The sequence below is a fragment of the Megalops cyprinoides genome, chromosome 6, assembly GCF_013368585.1.
Source record: "Megalops cyprinoides isolate fMegCyp1 chromosome 6, fMegCyp1.pri, whole genome shotgun sequence".
In the NCBI taxonomy this organism is placed as follows: Eukaryota; Metazoa; Chordata; class Actinopteri; order Elopiformes; family Megalopidae; genus Megalops; species Megalops cyprinoides.
This window is the reverse complement of record NC_050588.1, coordinates 31,077,983-31,094,405: the sequence shown is the minus strand read 5'-3', so window position 1 is coordinate 31,094,405 and position 16,423 is coordinate 31,077,983. Positions and strand designations below refer to the sequence as shown.

The window sequence follows — 16,423 nt, the reverse complement described above, 5'->3', positions numbered from 1 at the left end:
TGGCTCTTTGCAGATGTGCTGGGAGGATACAATGGCACCATCTTTGCCTATGGACAGACCTCCTCTGGGAAGACCCACACCATGGAGGTGAGAGTTGTTAGCAGTACCTCTGCAGCTCACGGTGAATTACGAGGAAAATGTGTAATGGTTAAAATGAATTTGCGGGGATGCAGCGTCACGCAAAGCGTCTTGTTGTGTTGTTGCAGACTCCCTTATTAGAGCTCTTCCAGGTTGCCCAATAACTATGAAAAAGAGAAAATAATTCACAGTCACGCAATTCCGTTGCCTCTCGTGGATGCCTTTCCTTTGTTGAATCACCTCTGGGTCCTTTTCTTTCTTGCTCCTCTCGGTCTCTTTGCCTCTCCCCGTCTCGGTCTGTGCTTCAGGGAAAGCTGCATGACAGGCAGGGGATGGGGATTATTCCCAGGATTGCAGAAGACATCTTTAACCATATCTTCGCCATGGACGAAAATCTGGAGTTCCACATCAAGGTATGGACTAATGAAACCCTGGGAATGGAGTTCCTGTCCAGAACTCCCAGCTTGCTCTCTAGACTGTCAAAATCTCTCACATCATCGTTATGGTTAATTACTGAATCCCTACGGAGAGGTCTTTGAATTGACAGGATAATTTGGACTGTCTCTGGTTAATTCATCTCTGTGAGGAGGAGAAATCACTAGTGCCACTCCCGTTAATACTCGGCAGTGCTTAAGATCTCCAGGGTAGCCATTATAATTCATGCTGGGCAAGCCGAAAAAGAAAACCCACTTAGTTTTCCTTGAAATCTTTTTCTTCTGAGGATCCCATGTACCAGACATAAACTAGCCTTATAGGTGACCTCAGAGTGTTTCTTCTAGAAAATGGGGGTGAATTTCAAACAAATTATGTTAAATTGATTATAATAGTATTTACATGCTAATACTAGTGTGCTTACACTTAAATACCTGGTGTAACATCCTTTGCAGTAACACAAGTCACACCCCTGTTATCTTTGGTCATTTTCATCAGTAGAAAAATGGATTTTGCTCTTATTTGCTATAAATATTTGCCTAGGAAGAGTTCATGTAATAGCATCTGTACCAATAATGACACCCCACATAAAGAGTTAGTGTTCTCTCTCACTGAGTCCCCTTCTAACTGATAAATGGCTTGATGCAAATAACAGCCTCTCTTTCTTTTCTCTCTCTCTCTCTCTCGCTCTCTCTCTCTCTCTCTCTCTCTTTCTCTCTCTCTCTCTCTCTCTCTTGCTCTCTCTCTCTCTCTCTCTCTCTCACTCTCACACATTCTGTAAGGTTTCCTATTTTGAGATCTACATGGACAAAATCCGTGACCTTTTGGATGGTGAGTACACAATGCTTAATAACCCGAATTATGCATTGTGCCTCAGATAAATACAGTTGGGAACAGAAATATCAAATGTCATTGAGGTGGCAGCTGGCGGAGGAACATTACGCATTTGTATTCAAGTAGGAACAGGGAGTCCCAAGGTTATAAGCGCACAAAATGAGAAGGGAACCAAGAGAATTAGCAAAATGGAGCATTATGGAGAGCCTTAGAAACCTGACGGAAACAGGGAGCTGCTAAATAACGATGAGCAGTGGCCTGTTCTGACAGTAGCATGTGGAGTTCCAGAATCTGCGTAGGCTGAGGGAGTTTTGCACATTTGCCTATCGCTGATAACAACTGACATCCTTTGCTACCGCATGGACCAATCTCTGCAGCAAGAGCCAAAAAGATTCTTGTCTCAGACATGAGAGTCTGCGCTGAAATGTGCTCACTCCAAAGGGTGACATCATCATATCAGTTCCATTACACGCATGAGTTGCTTCTATTTTTATCTGTCCTTGGAGTATGTATGTAGTGTGCTGGACTCTGCTCTTTTTGTCTTCTCTCTCAGTGACCAAGACCAACTTGGCAGTTCATGAGGATAAAAATAGGGTCCCCTATGTCAAGGTGAGTCAGGCAGAAACAACTGTCCAAATTGGACCCAAGAGTATGTATGTGTAAACTCTTCATTAAAGTGAACATGGTCTCATTAAACAAACCCCTTTCTTCTCATTTCCCTGCTCTTGCCTCTGTGTCTCCTCTGTCTTTCTTCCATGACCATCTAACTCAGGGCTGCACCGAGCGCTTTGTGTCTAGCCCGGAGGAAGTGATGGACGTGATTGATGAGGGGAAAGCCAATCGGCACGTCGCTGTGACCAGTGAGTCTTGCCTTCCCTGTTCCCTGCAGCCAGAATTGGCCCCTTGCCCCCCCGCCGTGGCCCCAGTCTAATCAATTTCTGCTGCCCTCTTTTCTGCCCAGACATGAATGAGCACAGCTCCCGGAGTCACAGCATCTTCCTGATCAACATCAAGCAGGAGCATGTGGAGACCGAGCAGAAGCTGAGCGGGAAGCTCTACCTGGTGGACTTGGCTGGAAGTGAGAAGGTGAGACCCAGAATGGAGAGCGCCACCTACAGGGCTGGGGGTGTCAAGAGTTTACAGCTCCAGCTGCACAGCAGAGAAGTCCATTTCATTCCACACTGTGACTGGGGTTGAGCAGACAGCAGCTTACCGCTTCCTGGTTAAAGAGGTCACGACTTTATAGCTACATTTTCACAATACTGTCAGGGAGGGCAACCCAAGGTTCTTTCTCAGCATTAGTTAGGTTGGACACCCTACCTTATTACCACACAGACTGGCACATTTTTTTGCCTTTTTTGCCATTGTTAGCTATAAACACAAGGTCTTCAGTAAAAAGTTACAGAACTTTTTTAACAAGTACAATGTCTGTGAGAGTGATGCCTCACTGTCTCCATCTCTGTCTTAGGTCAGTAAGACGGGCGCTGAGGGAGCTGTCCTGGATGAAGCCAAAAACATCAACAAGTCTCTGTCCGCTCTGGGAAACGTCATCTCCGCCCTGGCCGAGGGGACAGTGAGTCACACCCGCTCTCCATGCTCTCAGATTTTCTCAGAATACCCGCAGCTGAATACATCAGCAGCAGAATGTGCGGGGGAACGAGTGACATCACTTTCATATCTTCACCTAGAGCTATTCCACCTGAAGGAAATGCATTTAGAATAATGTATTCAAGCAAGAGTTTTCATATAGTGCTGACTTAGCGGTATAAAAAAGAATAATAATTGAAAATGATATGGAAATGCAGAGCTGTGCTCTCACTGTATTTCTGCCTCTTCTACATCTCTCCCTGTTCTTTGTCCACTCTCCATGCAGAAAACCCACGTGCCCTACCGGGACAGTAAGATGACTCGAATCCTGCAGGACTCTCTGGGGGGAAACTGCCGCACCACCATGTTCATCTGCTGCTCCCCGTCCAGCTACAACGATGCTGAAACCAAGTCCACTCTGATGTTTGGACAACGGTACAACACGCAGCATTTTATGTCTAACTCCCTGCACAACAATTCACCCAATAAGTAAAATTGACAATAAGTACCTATTGAGAAGCACATGCTCTCAGATACACACACACGCACACATACACCCGTACACCCATACACACACACATGCTCACAGACACCCAAACACCTTTTTTCCTTCAGAGTTCCTGGTCTGTTTATTTTGCTGCATTTGTGGATTTCAGTTTGAACTGAGAAACATGCATTTCAGTTTGAAGTTAAAATGTGTTCAGTTGTTCAGCTGTATAGCATTGTGAATCCTTATTGCACACTCTGTCTCCTCCTGCTTCCAGGGCAAAGACCATCAGGAACACAGCCTCCGTGAACCTGGAGCTGACAGCGGAGCAGTGGAAGAAGAAGTACGAGAAGGAGAAGGAGAAGAACAAGACCCTGAAGGAGACCATCCAGAAGCTGGAGGCTGAGCTGAACCGCTGGCGCAATGGTGTGGGATCCTTTCATATCAGCAGTCCACAGCAGACTCATACCTTTCTGCAGAAAAAGGGAAGAGTTTGAAAAAGGACAGAACTCTCTGGCTCATCCCTGTCACTGCTCCATTCCCCCTCTCTCCCTCTCTCTCAGGTGAGGACGTGCCGGAGACCGAGCAGCTGAGCCCTGGGGTGATGCGGCTGGAGCCCTGCGAGGACATGGCCCTGGACAACGGCACCTCCTCCATCGTGGTGCGCATCTCCGAGGAGGAGCGGCAGAAGTACGAGGAGGAGATCCGCAAGCTGTACAAGCAGCTGGACGACAAGGTGAGGGCCTGAGAGCCCGCTGCTCACTGACACACACACACACACACACACACACACACAGGAATTGTATTAATGTGTAGGTATGTGGTAAGCAACATGCACATACCCGCATGCAGATACAAGGTAGGCTGAGGAGAGCACTATGTAGCTTGTAGCTTGATAGCGTTGTAACTGTCATCATTAGTGCAGAGGGTGTCAATGGATAGCTTGGACTCTTGATATCCCAGATGTGTTTTGTAGTGAGGCCAATAATATTTTTGTGACTTGCGTGCTATTGTTGTGGATTCAAGTAAAGTGTTCACATTTGTGTTTGCAGGATGATGAGATCAATCAGCAGAGCCAGCTGGTTGAGAAGCTGAAGGAGCAGATGCTGGACCAGGATGAGGTAAAGATGCATCCAGAGCTGCCTGTCTGTCTGTCTGTCTGAACCTGCCCTTGTCTCTTCAGGCTTTTTAACCTTCCACTGTATGATCCTCTGAGTCATTCTCCCACTCACTGTTCCAATCCGACCTGCTGTCAGTCAGATCTGCAGCATGCCTCTCCCCACAGACAGGTGCACTGAGTCTCAGTCAGATCTGCGGCACACTTTCAGGCAGGTGTACTGAGACTCAGATCTGCAGCGTGCTTGCAGACGGAAGCACTGAGTCTCAGTCAGATCTGCGGCACACTTTCAGGCAGGTGTACTGAGACTCAGATCTGCAGCAGGCTTGCAGACGGAAGCACTGAGTCTCAGTCAGATCTGCGGCACGCTTGCAGACAGGAGCACTGAGACTCGGATCTGCAGCAGGCTTGCAGACAGGAGGACTGAGACTCAGATCTACAGCGCGCTTGCAGACAGGTGCACTGAGACTCAGATCTGCGGCACGCTTGCAGACAGGAGCACTGAGACTCAGATCTGCAGCAGGCTTGCAGACAGGTGCACTGAGTCTCAGAACTGCAGCAGGCTTGCAGACAGGTGCACTGAGTCTCAGTCAGATCGGCGACACGCTTGCAGACAGGAGCACTGAGACTCGGATCTGCAGCAGGCTTGCAGACAGGTGCACTGAGACTCAGATCTGCAGCGCGCTTGCAGACAGGTGCACTGAGCGTGCTGAACGCATCGCTCTCCCTCCCCGCAGCTCCTGGCCTCCACGCGCGGGGACAGCGAGAAGGTGCAGACGGAGCTGGGCCGGCTGCAGATGGAGAGTGACTGCGCCAAGGCGGAGGTGAAGGAGGTGCTGCAGGCCCTGGAGGAGCTGGCCGTCAACTACGACCAGAAGAGCCAGGAGGTGGAGGACAAGAGCCTGCAGAACAAGCTGCTGGCCGAGGAGCTGGCCCAGAAAATGGTCAGAGCGCAAGCCCTCTAAATGTTCTGCACTCCATCTCCCATTCGCACATGTTCCTTTCCTATAGCTCTGGTCATTCCTCTCCGAGCACATGATATATTTTTGTCTGTGTCCAGGTCTTTCATTACATTACATTATATTACATTACTGTTATTTAGCAGAAGCTCTTATCCACAGCGACTTACATAGGTTACAGTTTTATCCATTTATACAGCTGGATATTTACTGAGGCAGTTGTGGGTCAAGTACCTTGCCCAAGAGCACAGCAGCAGTGCCCCGGTGGGGAATTGAACCAGCAACCTTTTGGTTACGAGTTCTGCTCCTTAACACTATGCCACGCTGCCGCCTTTCATTTTGTCTGTGTTTTTTTAAATTTTCTTCAGCCCTTCTCTTTCAGTGTTTTTATAAATGTATGTCTTGCGTTATTTATATGCATTATCAGTTTCTTAAATAATACTTTAATATATTGAGCCATATTAGCCTTTTGAGTAACTCTGACTAAGAGCTGGATTAATAGATAATGATACTGCCCCCCTGCAGTCCCACCTGATGGCGATCGAGGCGGAGCTGTCCCGCATGCAGGAGGTGAGCGGTCACCAGAGGAAGCGCATCGCGGAGGTGCTGAACGGCCTCATGCGGGACCTGAGCGAGTTCAGCGCCATCGTGGGCAACGGGGAGATCAAGCTGGTGAGGGCGCCATGGCAACCACACGGACACGCACACACACACACACACACACACACACAGAACCACACGCATGCACACACACACACACAGTCCACACACGCAGCTCATGCACAGTCCACACACAAACATATCGCAGTGTTACCAACTCTCCCAGGCAGAAAATGACATTCTCTCTCTCTCTCTCTCTTCTCTATGTCTCTCTCTGTCTTTCTCTCTCTCCCCCTTTCTCTCCTTCTCTCTCTTTCTCTGTTCTGTCTTTGTAGTGCATTATATTTTACTTAGCAGAAGCTCCTATGAGCAATTTAAATAGATCACATTTTTTCTATGAGATATGTAATGTTATCCATGTTATCCATTTGTACAGCTGCATGTTTAAACCTCTTGCCCTCTCTGTCTCTCTCTCTCAGCCGGTGGAGATCAGCGGGGCGATCGAGGAGGAGTTCACCGTGGCTCGCCTCTACATCAGCAAGATCAAGTCGGAGGTGAAGAGCATGGTGAAGCGCTGCAAGCAGCTGGAGAGCCTGCAGCTGGAGTGCCACCGCAAGATGGAGGAGACGGGCCGCGAGCTCTCCTCCTGCCAGCTGCTCATCTCGCAGGTGGGGCCGCGCGGGGTGAATGGGTGCGCTTTGGCTGGGAGATGGGGAGAGAGAGAGCGTCAACTGAGGTGACAGTGCAGGTGTTACTCAGAGGGCTGTGAGGTGATAGTGTGGGGCAGAAGGAAGAAACCAGCTCTGCGTGTGTGTATGTGTGTGTGTGTACATTCATGCTATGTTTGTGCGTGAATGTATAGGTTTCTAGATCAGCTCTTTGTGCTGTTAGGGGAGTGAATCTGTGTTTATGAGTTTGTGTGTTGTGTTCGCAGCATGAGGCGAAGATCCGCTCTCTGACAGAGTACATGCAGAATGTGGAGCTGAAGAAGAGGCAGCTGGAGGATAACTATGATTCTCTGAGCGAGGAACTGGCCAAGCTCCAGGCCCAAGGTAACGCACTACACAACTCAACACAACACTAGTCTCAGTTACAACACTCTGATTGAGATAACAAACTCCAGGCCCAAAAAGCATCGTGAAACTCAACACTAATCTCAGATACAACACAGAGAAGCGAGGAGCTGGTAAGACTAGAAAACCTAAATGCCGTGCAAGGACACAACAAAACATACATTCATTTTTACTACAACGCTCAAAACTGAAGCACAAACCAATCTCCTGGCCCTAAAAGGTTATTTTTTATGAGGAATGTTAACAGAAAACCTAAAAATTGACCGGTATGTAAAATCCATTCAGATGCGGATGACACTGCACTCCTATTTTTACTGACTGACAGTTGTCTCTGTGTGTTTCAGAGACCGTGCAGGATTCGACAAAGAAGGAGAAGCAGAGGGACATCGAGGAGACGGGCGATGTCAAGGTAACCATGGATACCATCCAGAAACGTTATTAAAATGGCTGAAATATGGAACGGGGCTCATCTCCCCCCTCCCTGTCTCTCCCATCGCAGAGGGCCCTGGAGCAGCAGATGGAGTCACAGCGCGAGTGTCATCACAAGCAGCTGGGACGCCTGCGCGACGAGATCAACGAGAAGCAGAAGATCATCGACGACCTCACCGAGTCAGTGGCTCCGCCCACCTGCCCAGACCACACCCACTTCCTCTTGCAATACATTACATTACGTTGTTGTCATTTAGCAGACGCTCTTATCCAGAGCAGCTTATAGTTTTATCCATTTATACAACTGGATATTTACTGAGGCCATTGTGGGCTCAGTACCTTGCCCAGGGGTATAACAGCAATGCCCCTTTGGGAAATTGAATCAGCAACCTTTTGCTTACAAGCCCTGCCTCTTACCACTTAGCTACACTGCTGCCCCACTCTTCACCATTAGTCCTCCTATGTTTATGTTATTACACCATAACATACTTGCCCTCATATAAGACAACACATAATGCTTGCAAATTCACATCAATCTACGTAATGTACATTAATGTAATGTAAATTGTAACTTCAAATAAACTTTTTAGTCCACCTACATAGATTTATGTAGGTGGACTATACTTTGCTTATCAGTTTCTGACTATTTAAATGTAAGTGGTGCCTATTTTGAAAGGCAAAGCGTTTGTTGAAATACAGCGTGCAAGTAAAAAATGGAAAAGTAACCAAGACTGAAGCAAAACCAACACGTACTTGTCTCGTCTTTTTCAGGATGAAAGAGATCTCTCCTCTGTACTCACGCACACTGTTTTTGTTTTTTTCAGCCGCAACCAGAAGCTGCAGCTGGAGCTGGAGCAGCTGCGGGCTGACTTTGATCGGCTGAAGAGCCAGGAGCACCGCAAGAGCGTGCAGCTGGAGGAGCTGACGTGAGTCTGCGTTCAACGCTCCACCTGAGCGGACGCTGCGCTGGACACTGCCGCTGGACGCTTAAAATACCACCCTGACACGAATGCTGCCACTGACACTTAATATACAAACCACTTTGATCTGTCTACAGCCACAGAAGTACACAGTGCCTAACACTGTACACACACACACACACACAAACACACGCAGTACATGTTGTAAAAAAACAGCTATAATTTACAATGTATATCACCATATCTGAGCTTAATTTGGTTTGAGAATTGTAATTGTCAGTAACTGTTTTGAGTACTGAGAGAAGCACTCTCCACAAATAATGGTGATGGTGATGATTATAATGGTGATGATAGTGATGATGATGATGATGATGATGATGATGGTTATCCTTGAACTGGCAGATTTCTCCATGAGCGCCATGAGCAGTCCAAGCAGGACCTTAAAGGGCTCGAGGAGACTGTGGTGAGTCCTCCCCCTGTCTCCTTCTCTCTTTCTTTGACTTATCACTCTGATATTTGATTTTTTTTACCCACACTGCTGCTGATGACATAACCATGAACACTTCTTCCTCCCCCCTCTCTCTTCCTTGTCCTCCTCCTCTCTCATTTCCTCATTCCCCTCCTTGCAGGCCCGTGAACTCCAGACCCTCCACAACCTGCGCAAGCTTTTTGTTCAAGACCTCACGACTCGAGTCAAAAGAGTGAGTGAAAGAGATGGTGTGGGATGGTGAGCGTTTCTCTTCAGCCCAGCAGAGCCTGTGTGATCTCATTACCTCCCCCTCTCTCCTCCGCAGAGTTCAGAGATGGAGCCTGATGATAGTGGGGGGTCTTCCACCCAAAAGCAGAAGATTTCCTTTCTTGAGAACAACCTGGACCAGCTTACAAAAGTTCACAAACAGGTTAGTGCCACGCTGGGGTGGAGCCTGTAGAATGAGGGTGGAAACACTGCAGACCTCTCATCCTGTAAGCCTGTACAGAAAATGTGCCACCTGGTGACTGGTTAATGAATGTGAAAACAAAATTTCAGCAGTGGTGGTTGAGTCTGTGATGAGCAGGCTGTGGCTGTATTGGGGACACACGAACACACACATGGACAGTGACAGCCACACACTTAGCTCCATCCTCCACCTGGTCCCCAGCCTCGCCTGTCTGTCCATTGTCTAGTTCCTTTGACCCATTTCTCCTTTCTGCCTGCATCCATGCGATGAGGTTTGTAAGTTAGTGTACTCTGGTAGCGGTGTTTGTGATGCTGTGTTTGTGTGTTTTGGATGTGTTCCTATTGTCGATATGTCCCCTGTAGCAAAAGCCAGCAGCTTGCCCCTCCCCCACAGCACCCCCACCCCACCCCACCCCCTCCTTTGTACTCCACTGAATCCTGTCTGCTCTGAGCAAACTTCCATCTGGCTTTCAAAGGGCACTAATAGAGCTCTCTGTTCGGTCAGCCCCCTCTCTGTGTTCATTAGTGTTATCAGAGACCCAGAATTAGATAAAGAGGGGCAGGCCGACTGGCTGCAGATCCAAAGAAAGGAAAAGAGAGATATTGATGGAATGGAGGGTTCTGTGTTTTTCAGAACAGGGGACGGGCTGTGTGTATATCTCACAGCAGAAGGGCACCTCTTTTTTTGATTAAAAGGGGCCCAAAGTGGGTTATATATAAACATATATATTTAGAAAGAGGTAGAGAGAGCCTGTTTTTGTTCATTTTGTTATTATTATAGATAGTTGTCATTGCTGCCTCTTATGTCAGCAATAAAGCTCAAATATAGTGTGTTTACTTTGGCTCATCCGTGTTTTTCCATTAGTGAAATTGACTATAATGTCATCAATCGTTCCAGTCCCCTGCCACACCAAAAAAAAAATTCAGCACTAAAGCAGAGAGGCGGTGCACCAGGTATTTGCTGCAGCAGACAATTTACTGCAGACTGGCACAGATACTCAGACTGGGCACCGGATAACAGCACTGCAGCAGTGTCAACCCGAAACCAATTCCACAGAGGCCGTGACTGAGCATGGCTGCTGACTGAGCATGTTTCCTTCAGAGGCAAAATACGTGTGGAACAAATAGAAACCGATAGATGTGAGGACCGGGATGTTGGTTAATTGCTCCTGAAATAACACATATGTTCATTAGTCTGTTCCTTTCTCATGTATTCATACATAAAGTCACTAATATGTGCACACTCTCCCTTTATCCCCGATTTACACTTCTCCCTGTTACTCTTTGCCCTTCTCTCTGTCTCCTTGTCACGCACCCCTGTTCTCACCCACACCCAAAACCACACTACAAAACCACGCTCCTCCCCTCTCACACACCTCTCATTCTCACTCTCTGTGCAACCCCGCCCTCCAACCTCCTCCCTCACGCTGCTCGCTGTCGCCCCCTGTAGCTGGTACGTGACAATGCAGATCTGCGTTGTGAGCTTCCTAAACTGGAGAAACGTCTTCGGTCTACGGCTGAGAGAGTTAAGGCCCTGGAGGGCGCACTGAAAGAGGCCAAGGAGGGAGCCATGAAGGACCGCCGTCGCTACCAGCAGGAGGTGGAGCGTATCAAGGACGTCATGAGGGCCAGGAACCCGCTGCGGCGCCCCCATGCTGCTCAGATTGGTAATTTTTATTTGCTGTTAGTCCAGTACTTGTCTGAGGCTGTAGGTAGGTGCATCTGCCACAACCCAACGGGGCGTTGTTGTAGCATAGTGGTAAGAAGCAGGACTCGTAACCAAAAGGTTAACTAGAGGGCTTGCGCAAGGTACCTAAGCCAGAACTGCCTTAGTAAATATTGCTGAATTTATGGTTAGCATGTAAAAATTGTAAGCTATGTAAGTCACTCTGGATAAGAGCATCTGCTAAATGCCAATAATGTAATATAAATGTAACCCATCATAAAGTACATACTAACAGAATGTCCAGGCTGTGTATTGACCCTCTGCAATGTGTGTGGAAATTTCTGTGTCTTTCAGCCAAGCCCATCCGGCCTGGACACTATCCCGCCTGCTCCCCCACCAACCCGCTGTTCGTGCGCTCAGCTGACCACCCCATCACCTTCAGCAACGTGCTGTTCCAGAGCCAGGCCCAGCCCGCCGCTCCTGCCCGCGGCCCCAGCCCCATCCACACCAACACGTGAGTTCCCGTCTCCGACGAACTGAGAAGGGGGGGGTGGGTGTGAGGGAGACAGGGAGGGCGGCGGGGGGGGGGGGGGGGGGGGGGAGAATGGGAGATGAACAGAAGGAGAGGAGGAGAGAAGAGAAGAGAGAGGAGGGAGATGACAGAGTGAGGGGGAAAGCAACAAAAATAGACTAGCAAAAGAAATAGATGAAGGGAACGAGAGCAGTGCGGAGGACTGAATAAGGGGTGCCCTGAAAATAACACAATAAGCCACACAAAGTGGATTTTTGGATTTTTTTTTTTTCAGAAAGACCTAATTGAATTCTTTGCAGACAGCAGAGCATTGCATTTTCTGTTCTATTATCTGCACGTCTGCAGTGGAATGAAAGTGTTCCAAAGATGATTGTCATGTGTCCTAATTGAAATAATGTAGGATGTTCAATTACTCCATGACACATTTCACGTAACATAAAGCTGCGACGGTAGTAACTCCACCGCTGGCACGTGTGCTGATAATGAGGATGACGAGAAAACGCATTTGTATACACAACTCCCCAAGCTGTGAGGTCATCATGTCACCACTCTGTCAGTGATACGCTCCAATCTGCCCATCTGACAGGCTGCCAGTTGAGGTCAGCAACAGCACGATGAACTCCACAGAAGCCCTGGCCTCTTACCAGCTTAATGTGGACAACGGTGAGTGTGTGGATCCCACATGCATCACACACACACATGCACACACACACACACACACACACACACACACACACACATGCACACACTGACACACCACCCCCACACCACCACCTACCAGCACGTTCCACTCAATTACACTGGGTCGCAAGTGTTTCACCCCTGCTCACATAAAGCTCTGTTCCTTACAATTCGATTTTCTGCCCACTGACTTTGATGAATTACCTGTGGCAGTGTTTGTGGGTTTTATTACTATAGCATTGAGCATGGGCTACTTCAACTGTAATCACTTATATATCTATTGAATTTGTCCACAAATACTGCATTGTACACTGCCATTATACCGCATTACCCACCCCAAGCTGAAAACAAGCAGTAGAAAGATAAATTCACATTCATTCCCTCCAGTAATCTCCTGGACATATAAGAACAAAAGCTTTCCAAAAAATGGCGGCACAAACTTTCTCAGGATGCAAGGAAAATCCATTCAGCTTCACTCCTACAGACAGAGCTGGAGGGCCTTTTCACCGTTTCACTCTGTTTCATACCTTTTCCTTCCCACAAGATAGGGGGTGGTAGCATTATTCACCTGCTCCTGTATTCAGTCACGACACAGAGATGGTCCCTTATCTCATTCGGATAGACTATAACAGATCTTTATCTTAGTTCCTTTTTTCACTGTTATGGTGTACGTGCTATATCACACTAACTGTCCCTTCCTGCTACTTTACAGGAAATGCCACAGACATCAATGACAACAGGTAAGCCGGTTCGTTTCTTTATTACTATGAGTTGAATCATATTCTACAACCACTTAAGCCTGTAGTTAAACGATCAAAAATGAGTCCTTCTAGCATTTGTTAATGACCGGAGTGCCTGTGCATGCATTAATAATGGCAGTAATGGTGGAGATGGCAGTGGTGACAGTGATGAAAGAGGTGCTGATGTTGTTGTGGAGGTGCCTTGCCATTGCTCATGCGCTAACGCCAGTGCGGTGGTGTCATGTAGCGTGTCTCTCGGTGTGCACTCTGTGTTCAGAAGTGACGTGCACTGCGGCAGCGAGGCGGAGGACCCGGCCAAACTGTATGTCATTCAGCAGGAGACCGCAGCCAGCTAATGCTGCTGAGCAGGTGAGGGAGGGGCTGGCGGCACAGAGGCCTACAATCGGGGGCCGTGCCTGTGCCTGAGAGCCTAACATGAATGGGGATGGGGGTGGGGAATGTGGCTTTAGAGATTCGGTCACTTTTTTTTCAATCCTGCCTAGAACTCATCAGCAGGGTCGCATTGACCTTCTGGTGTGAGCATACTTTAGAAACACAGACACACCCAGTCGCTTTCGTTCCGCACTCTGGTAGACTGTTGAGAGACATGGTTACTGGACTCTGGAGCTAAGGGTTTTGACTTGGGTGGGAATTTGCTCCCTCTCAGTTGATAAATGTAAAAAATATGGACATTACTAAAGGGTTGAGGTTTATATAAGATGTAAAATAATAAGTCATCCTGGGTATTCTAAAGAAAGGGCTCAATAGAAGTAAATATTCACACTGAACAACAGGGTCATGTAAACTAACAGACAAACTTCCCTGTGCAAACACATACAGACATAGAAAAAAGACTCATGCTTATTCACTCTAACATGCATTCAGAGATTTCTCCAAAGTAAAAGAAGCACATGGACAGGAACATGATGCACACACATATACGTACATATAGTGTATGTATACATACACACACATACCTACACAGAGCCTCGTAGTTTGCAATCTGGTGAAACCACAGTTCTCCCTCTGTAACATCTTCCTCTGTGCCTTTCTCCCTCTCTCTCTCTTTCTGTCTCTCTCTCTCCGTCTCTGCAGGCGACCAGTTCTTCCATGACCTCTTGTGTAAATCCGCATGCTGCCTCTCAGCTTCCTCCTGGCCCTTGAAACCTGTCCTCCCTCACTCTTTCCACCCTGTAAAACCTTTCTCTTGTCTGTAGCTAGCCGGTACTTCGTGCCCACAAACCCTTAATTCTGTCCCCTTTATTCTGTAATTTGTAGGTATATAATGTATACATAGAAACTGTGGCAAGTGCTGTAGCTGAAATATTAACACTGGCTGCCTAGTCATCCCCTTAACCCCCCCTTCCCTAACAGTGTGAAATGAAACTGATTGGTGGGAAGGAGGGAGCAGGAACATGCAGTGTTGGTATATGGCCACTAGGATGTACTGCTCTTCTCTGTGTGGAAAATGCAGTGGGGCGAATTAGAGTGACACTGATTTTGGAAACCCCCTGTACGTTTGGCTTTCTTCTTCACTTTCGTGCTGTGGAAGCACAGTGTACACAAGGGTAAGGGGGGGTCTGAGGAGCTGTGTTCTACCATAAGGAGTCTGGGAGATTTCAGTATCAGTTATTTATAGAACCACTAAAAACTCTGAAGTGAATGCACTGGGATCATCTTTTGGACTAGTAATAGAAAAAATAAGCATTTTCTTTGAGTAGACTCCATTATTAGTACGATTCTTGTCCACAGGTCTTTCTGAAGTGTCTATATGATCTGAATCCCCAGCATCCTTTTGTAGTAACACAGCTCCAGGCTTACACCAGGCTCTACTGTTCTACCCCAACCCCAACCCCCAGCCCTCCCAGCCTGGTATGTCTGCTGAGCATATGTACAGCAGCAGTCTCTCCTGCCACACACACACACACACATACCCACATACACACACAAACAAACACACACACACACAATCACACACATACACACCCACAGAGCTCAGCCAGGCCTTAATCAATGACCGCTACTTACACGATGCCATTTTCCTGCTACAAAAGAAGTCTATACATGCATACGTATATATGTGTATATATGTTCGCCCTCAAGATTAACCAGTGTCGTTAGCTCGTGTCGTTTGACTACATCCATCTCGGCTAACACGTGACGCTTCTGACCCAGTCAAGGTGAGCGAGATGTGGGACAGCGAAAGAAGCGGCCAGATCGGCCGGTTAACCTATCGGTTTGAAACTCAATGAGTGCGTTTAATACCTCACCACTGTTACTCCATAGGCTCGACACTGTCGCGTTGCTGTTAATATATAGGCTTAGAGTGCTGTGAGGTAGGCGGGTAGGGGATCAGTCCAGGGCAGTATGCAGCGGTAAAGTGTATCCTGAAGTAGTTGCAGTGCTTAAATGCTTGCTGTTGCCCTGTTGCCAAGTCAAAAAAACTGCTTGCCCTTCCTGTCAGTGCTGATTCACGGCCAGATTTCTGGTAACTCTAAGTACAGTAGAAGCAGGCATGGCTGGAACATCATGTATTTGTACTCCTTAGTAAATTCAAACGATTGAGCGAGATTTAGGAAGTCTCAACAGGACATTTTTTTTTTCTTTGTGTTATTTTTTATACATATATACATATATATAGATATTTCTGAAAATGTAACATACTATCTATTCTACATGGATTGGACATTTCTGTACTGTGTTATACAGTTTCTCTTCAGTGTGTTGTGTAACTCATTCCCCAGTCTCCAGCTGTTGATGTACACAGGAAAGGTGAAAACAGTGAAAAAGAAAAAAAAATAAATCATCAACAGTAATTGTGTAGCAACTATTTTTATACACTTCACTATATTTGAATATTGATTTATGAAGTTTACGTATCTTATTCTTTTGCTGTATTTAAAACTGTATTTATTGATTAATATGATTATCATTATTACTATGGAATGTAATGTATGTATATGTTTATTTTGTTTGCAAAATGGGATATAATTTTTTATTACTTTATGGATTATATATATTTTTTTTTTCGTTAATGGTACTGCTGAATGCCAACAAATATATCAATTATAAGACAAGCCCTCAGTGCTGAAAGGGAAGGAAACATGAGTGAGATGTATGACATCATTGATTATAGTACAGTTAGCACCTCTTTGTGTGTGTGTGTGTGTGTGTGTGTGTGTGTGTGTGTGTTTGTGTGCCTGTTTGTGCTTGTTATTGTACCTGTTCAACCATCTGCCATTTCAAAAAGCGAAACAAATGAAACAAAATGATTGGGAAACCAACAAGAAATGATTAGCTTACCCCTGTACCAAGTACATTAGAGAGTGAATGCGATCTACAGACCTTTCT

At 46.8% G+C, this 16,423-nt stretch overlaps 1 protein-coding gene across 2 annotated transcripts in view; it reads left to right on the top strand.

Annotated features, from left to right (window-relative positions):
• Positions 1-15,944, top strand: part of kif5ab (kinesin family member 5A, b) — a 29,967-nt gene extending 14,023 nt beyond the window's left edge. The window contains exons 3-29 of one of the 2 annotated variants that reach the window (XM_036530849.1): positions 14-87; positions 387-491; positions 1,293-1,341; positions 1,898-1,953; positions 2,117-2,204; positions 2,306-2,430; positions 2,813-2,917; positions 3,218-3,366; positions 3,696-3,844; positions 3,982-4,154; positions 4,471-4,539; positions 5,273-5,479; positions 6,020-6,166; positions 6,574-6,762; positions 7,029-7,146; positions 7,512-7,576; positions 7,667-7,776; positions 8,421-8,522; positions 8,919-8,979; positions 9,146-9,217; positions 9,311-9,415; positions 10,904-11,120; positions 11,474-11,633; positions 12,238-12,314; positions 13,045-13,072; positions 13,320-13,441; positions 14,168-15,944. In XM_036530849.1, coding sequence (XP_036386742.1) covers positions 14-87; positions 387-491; positions 1,293-1,341; positions 1,898-1,953; positions 2,117-2,204; positions 2,306-2,430; positions 2,813-2,917; positions 3,218-3,366; positions 3,696-3,844; positions 3,982-4,154; positions 4,471-4,539; positions 5,273-5,479; positions 6,020-6,166; positions 6,574-6,762; positions 7,029-7,146; positions 7,512-7,576; positions 7,667-7,776; positions 8,421-8,522; positions 8,919-8,979; positions 9,146-9,217; positions 9,311-9,415; positions 10,904-11,120; positions 11,474-11,633; positions 12,238-12,314; positions 13,045-13,072; positions 13,320-13,428 — 2,909 coding nt within the window. In that variant the 3' untranslated portion in view covers positions 13,429-13,441; positions 14,168-15,944. The remainder of the gene's footprint in view (positions 1-13; positions 88-386; positions 492-1,292; positions 1,342-1,897; positions 1,954-2,116; positions 2,205-2,305; positions 2,431-2,812; positions 2,918-3,217; positions 3,367-3,695; positions 3,845-3,981; positions 4,155-4,470; positions 4,540-5,272; positions 5,480-6,019; positions 6,167-6,573; positions 6,763-7,028; positions 7,147-7,511; positions 7,577-7,666; positions 7,777-8,420; positions 8,523-8,918; positions 8,980-9,145; positions 9,218-9,310; positions 9,416-10,903; positions 11,121-11,473; positions 11,634-12,237; positions 12,315-13,044; positions 13,073-13,319; positions 13,442-14,167) is intronic. The other variant, XM_036530850.1, reaches the window with a different exon arrangement.
• The last annotated feature ends 479 nt before the right edge of the window (positions 15,945-16,423 follow it).